The sequence below is a fragment of the Melospiza georgiana genome, unplaced genomic scaffold (genome assembly GCF_028018845.1).
Source record: "Melospiza georgiana isolate bMelGeo1 unplaced genomic scaffold, bMelGeo1.pri scaffold_29, whole genome shotgun sequence".
Lineage (NCBI taxonomy): Eukaryota > Metazoa > Chordata > Aves > Passeriformes > Passerellidae > Melospiza > Melospiza georgiana.
In genome coordinates, this window is record NW_026652215.1 from 3750183 (window position 1) to 3755561 (window position 5379).

A 5379-nucleotide genomic window follows, 5' to 3' on the forward strand; every position below is an offset into this window, starting at 1 on the left:
ACCCCTCACAGGCAGTGTCAATATCACTTATCCAGCCTCCTCAGTTTTACACTGATGTTGCCATCAAAGCCTGTAGAGCCAGAGCTGCCCCTGGGCAGTGCCAGAGCTGGGAGGGGTCTGCAGGGCAGAGATGAGCCCCCAGGGCTGGGCTGGGCTCTGGCAGCACTGTCAGGGCCCAGCCCTGGGCACAGGGAAGCAGCTGCTGGCAGGGACAGCTCCAGGCAGCAGCGCCCAGAGCGGGCAGTGGGGGAAAAGTTCCCCCAGGCTGTGCTGGGATATTTCAAGTCCTCTCCTAAACCCAAATATTCCATGGTTACTTTTCTTACAGATCCCCATGCCAAGACACAGAAAATGTCCAACAGCAGCTCCATCAGGCACTTCCTCCTGCTTGCATTGGCAGACACGCGGCAGCTGCAGCTCCTGCACTTCTGCCTCTTGCTGGGCATCTCCCTGGCTGCCCTCCTGGGCAACGGCCTCATCATCAGCGCCGTAGCCTGCAGCCACCACCTGCACACGCCCATGTTCTTCTTCCTGCTCAACCTGGCCCAAACTGACCTGGGCTCCATCTGCACCACTGTCCCCAAAGCCCTGCACAATTCCCTCTGGGACACCAGGGACATCTCCTACTCAGGATGTGCTGCACAGGTCTTTTTCTTTATGTTCTTCATCTCAGCAGAGCATTTCCTCCTGACCATCATGTGCTACGACCGCTATGTGTCCATCTGCAAACCCCTGCACTACGGGACCCTCCTGGGCAGCAGAGCTTGTGCCCACATGGCAGCAGCTGCCTGGGCCAGTGCCTTTCTCAATGCTCTGCTGCACACAGCCAATACATTTTCCCTGCCCCTGTGCAAGGGCAATGCCCTGGACCAGTTCTTCTGTGAAATCCCACAGATCCTCAAGCTCTCCTGCTCACACTCAAACCTCAGGGAACTGGGACTTCTTGCTGTTGGTGCCTTTTTAAGTTTTGGTTGTTTCGTGTTCATGGTTTTCTCCTATGTGCAGATCTTCAGGGCTGTGCTGAGGATCCCCTCTGAGCAGGGACGGCACAAAGCCTTTTCCACCTGCCTCCCTCACCTGGCTGTGGTCTCCCTGTTCATCAGCACAGCCACATTTGCCTACCTGAAGCCCCCCTCCATCTCCTCCCCATCCCTGGATCTGGCCCTGTCATTTCTGTACTCGGTGGTGCCTCCAGTCCTGAACCCCCTCATCTACAGCCTGAGGAACCAGGAGCTCAAGGCTGCAATGTGGAGACAGATGACTGGATGGCTTCAGGAACATTAAACTGCTGGGTAATTTATGCAAAGTGCTTCTAATAAAAATAGTCTTGGATGCTTCTTGTTGGTTTCCTTCTGGAGGTTCTGTTTCTTTCTTTTAATTTTTTCATATTGTCTACAAAGAAATGCCATTTTTTATACCATTTCTCATTTTGTTTCTCTATTCCTTCACTGTAACCACAGTCTGTGTCAATGAGGGGCAGCACTCTCTGTGGCTTTAAAGGAACTAAAGGATCTCCCAGCCGAGTTTAGTGCAGGGATGCCCTTTTGTTGCCTTCTCTAGAGCTGCAGCAGCAATGTCTGAGTGCAGAGCTGGGGGCAAATCAGTGCTGGCACAGCAGCTGTGTGCAGCCACAGCAGCACTTGGTGTTGCCAGTGCTGCTGCCATGGCCCTGCCCCGCTGCCCTGGTGGCCCTGGTGTTGCTGCAGGGCCTGAGTGCTCTCGGGGCCTGGCACAGCCCTGGGGATGGCAGTGCCGGGGCTGCAGCAGGGACAGGCCATGGGCACTGCTGGGGCAGCGCTGATGCCTCAGCCCAGGGCCTGGGGGCTCCAGGCTCCTTGCCCAGGCTCTCTCAAGAACATGGCCAGGCCAATGCTCAGCACAGAAAAGCCCCGTGAGCAGCCCCAGGCTGGCCGTGGGCAGGCTGGGGGCAAACAGCATGGCTGGGGCTCTGCAAGGGCCCTGGGGCAGACGGGAAGGAGCAGCAGAGCAGGGGCTGATCCATCCCCAGTGTGCTGCACAGCCCAGGGCAGCGTCCCAGAGCGTCCTGATGGAGCTGCCAACAACATCCCCCCCTCTGCAGGATGGCCTCTCCCCCAGCTCACACAGGTGCCCCATCCTTGCAGGCACAGACACGGCAGCACTGGCTCAGCAGCCCCTGTTTGCATTGCACAGAGCAGAAGAAGCACCCCCATGCTGTTGGTGTGGGGACATGAACCTGAGGGAGCACAAATGCCATCAGCCCCTGGTGCCAGCAAGGGCTGGGGACACCAGGGAAACCACTCAGCTTTGTCCTGGCATCTGCACTCAGCCAGAAAGTTTGTTCCCATCAGTTGGGAGTTTCCTGTCCCACTGGAGACTCTGTTGCTCAGAGCCAGGGCTGCCTGGCAGCCACCCCCAAACTGCCCTGAGCATTTCCCTGGCTTCACTTTTGATTTCTTTACTCTTCCTACTACAAATCTCTTCCTATAATGCAGCCTTGTTCCCTGCCCTGCAAACAGCCAGTCCCTGTTTGCCCTTCCCTCTCTGTCCCCACTCCCCATTACAGTTCCTAACTTGGCCCCATGGGAATGTCCCTTGGGCAGCAGGATCATCCTACAAGTGCTGCAGGAATTGTCTGCAGGCTCCTGCAGTGCCTGGTGCTGCTCCCTTGCCAGAGGCACCCCAGGCCAGGGGGGCACATCTGGGCTGCTGTGTCTGCCTCTGGGGCTCCCTGTTCTGGGCAATGAGGAGGAGCTGCAGAGGCTCTGCAGGACTGACAGGATGGGCTTTGGGGCTGGCAGGAGAAGCTGAGGGACCTGGGCTGCTGGAGCTGCTGAAGAGGAGGCCCAGGCCTCATTGTGCAACTGCTCCAAGGGTGGTTTCAGAAAATCAGAGAATCACTCAGAATGGAAAAGACCTTGGAGGACATCAAGTCCAACCTGTGCCCTGACACCAGCTTGTGTCCCTGAGCCTCCTCTTCTCACCAATAAAAAACCCAAGCTCCCTCAACCACACCACACAGGACTTCTTCTCAAGACCCCTCCCCGGCCTTGTTGCCCTTCTCTGGACATGCTCCAGCCCTTCCATGGCCTTCCTAAATTGGGGGGCCCAGAACTGGACACAGCATTTAAGAGGCTGCCCAACCATTCCTGAGCACAGGGGAAGAACCCCAGCCATGCTCCTGCTGGCCACACCATTCCTAAATCAGGCCAGGAGCCATTTGCCTTCTTGCCCACCTGGGCACTCTGCTGGCTCATGTCCAGCCTGCTGTCCATCAGTGCCCCAAGGTCCCTTTCTGCCTGGCTGCTCTCCAGCCACTCTGTCCCCAGCCTGTAGCACTGCAGGTGTTGTTGTGGCCAAAGTGCAGGGCCCGGCACTTGGACTTGTTGAACCTCACCTTGTTGGATTTGGGCCCTGGATCCAGCCTGTCCAGGGCCCTCTGCAGAGCCCTCCTACCCTCCAGCAGATCCACACTCACACCCAGCTTGGTGTCATCTGCAGATTTCCTGATGCTGGACTCATAAATGTCCCCTGTCCAGGGACACAGACACTTATTAGTGATTGTGGATCACCTCACCCATTGGGTAGAGGCGTTCCTGACCAAAACAGAGACAGCCCCAGCAGCGACAAAAGCAATCCTAGAAAACATCATTCCCCAATATGGGTTGATAAATAATGTTGATTCTGACTGAGGTCCACATTTTGCTGCCAAAGTCTTACAACAAGTTGTTGAAGCCCTGGGAATGAAATGGAGGTTACACAACCCACTGGCATCCCCAGAGCTCCAGAAGAGTAGAAAGAATGAATAAAACCATCAAAAACACGTTAACTAAATTAGTTACAGAAACCCAGATGAATTGGCTTAAATGTCTACCCTTAGCACTCTTACAAATAAGAACAAGGCCTCGAACAGGTATAAGAGTCTCACCGTATGAAATGATGTTTGGACTCCCCTTCTTGACAACCCCGTATAACACGGGAATTTATCCAGAAGGAGAGACAGCCACCCAAAAATAGGTAAAGGTCATAGGAAGGAGTTCAAAGATCTGAGGAAAAAGGGTTATCTCCCTCAAACCTCTCCCTTGGACACTAAGGGACATAACACCAATCCAGGGGACTGGGTGTTAGTTAAATCATGGAACTCTGCACCTTTAACCTCTAAGTTTGAAGGCCCTTTTCAGGTCCTACTCACCACCAATACAGCCATATGACCCAAGAGAGGGGGTGGACACATATAACCCAGATTAAAGGACCTGTACCACCTCTAACTGAAGAGTCAAAACCAACCACATCTCCTACTAAGTCTTCTAATGAATGGATTTGACTAATCACTCAGACAATCTAAAGCTAACCCTCCAGAGGAGACCTAAAGACTACTGGAGACTGTCTATAGTCAAAAACTTGTTAAGAACTGTTTAAATAATCAAAACTTGTTAAAAACTGTTAAAAATTGCAGTTAATGTTATTTATATTTTTCTTTTGAGTTTGAAAAGTAGATACTTTTCTGTTGCCTGTATTATTAGTTAGTGTTTATTAAATAATGAAGAATTTTTTGTTTGCGTTGGAGCCTTTGTTTGTTTCGGCATATATTATGATTTTGTAGGATTAGGCATAAGGTGTATTATGATTTTGTAGGATTAGCATAAAATCATACTATTATTTTGTAGGGTTAGGCATAAGAGTAAATACCTTGTTATTTGTTTGGTGTGAGTATTTTATCTATCATTTTGGAAACTGAAAATTCTTAAATTCATCTGACCATTGAGTTCAAGGTTTTTAGATGAATGTTTTTGTGTTAAAAAGTTAAAATACCCCAGTTAACTCCAATCTTAGTGTATAAAGTAATCTCCTATAGAACATCCCTCAGGGCAAAAATAAATTAGTAAAGAAAAGTCAAATGTGTTGACACTGAGAGAATAAAAAACTCTGTACTAAAACCAACGAGCTCTTCTGTAGGAGAAAAGCATAACCAGGAGGCAAGGCTGGGTGAGTCTACAGTCCGCCTAAAACCAGCCACTCCAATCACTGGGTGCAGCTCAGTAGTTGTAGAGTTTAGGGGAATGCCTCATACCAGACTCGTGGGAATGCTCTTACTGATCTTACTGGTTAACATCACGCTGGGAAGTCAGAAGAGCCCATGTGCTAAATGTTACTACCTCCTTTACAGAGGGGAAGAAACCGGATCTTTAATACGAGTGCATACAAATTTAAACCTAAACTGTGCCAACCTCTCTCTGTTAGCAACCTGTCAAGGGCACGGGAAGACTTATTGGATTTCACAAAATATAGAATGACTGCAATGACTGCTTGGGAAGCGTCATATAGGAGATGCTTGGCTTTGCTTTGAACCTAAGTACAATCAAAAAGGCACAGCAGACTTAATAAAAGAGAAAGAAGTAA

The 5379-nt window shown here is 50.9% G+C and overlaps 1 protein-coding gene across 1 annotated transcript; it reads left to right on the forward strand.

Moving 5' to 3' along the window:
- Positions 1-336: 336 nt before the first annotated feature.
- Positions 337-1284, forward strand: LOC131096432 (olfactory receptor 14J1-like). Its single transcript, XM_058044768.1, has one exon. It carries the CDS (start codon positions 352-354, stop codon positions 1282-1284), a length of 933 nt encoding a protein of 310 aa, XP_057900751.1. The 5' UTR covers positions 337-351.
- The last annotated feature ends 4095 nt before the right edge of the window (positions 1285-5379 follow it).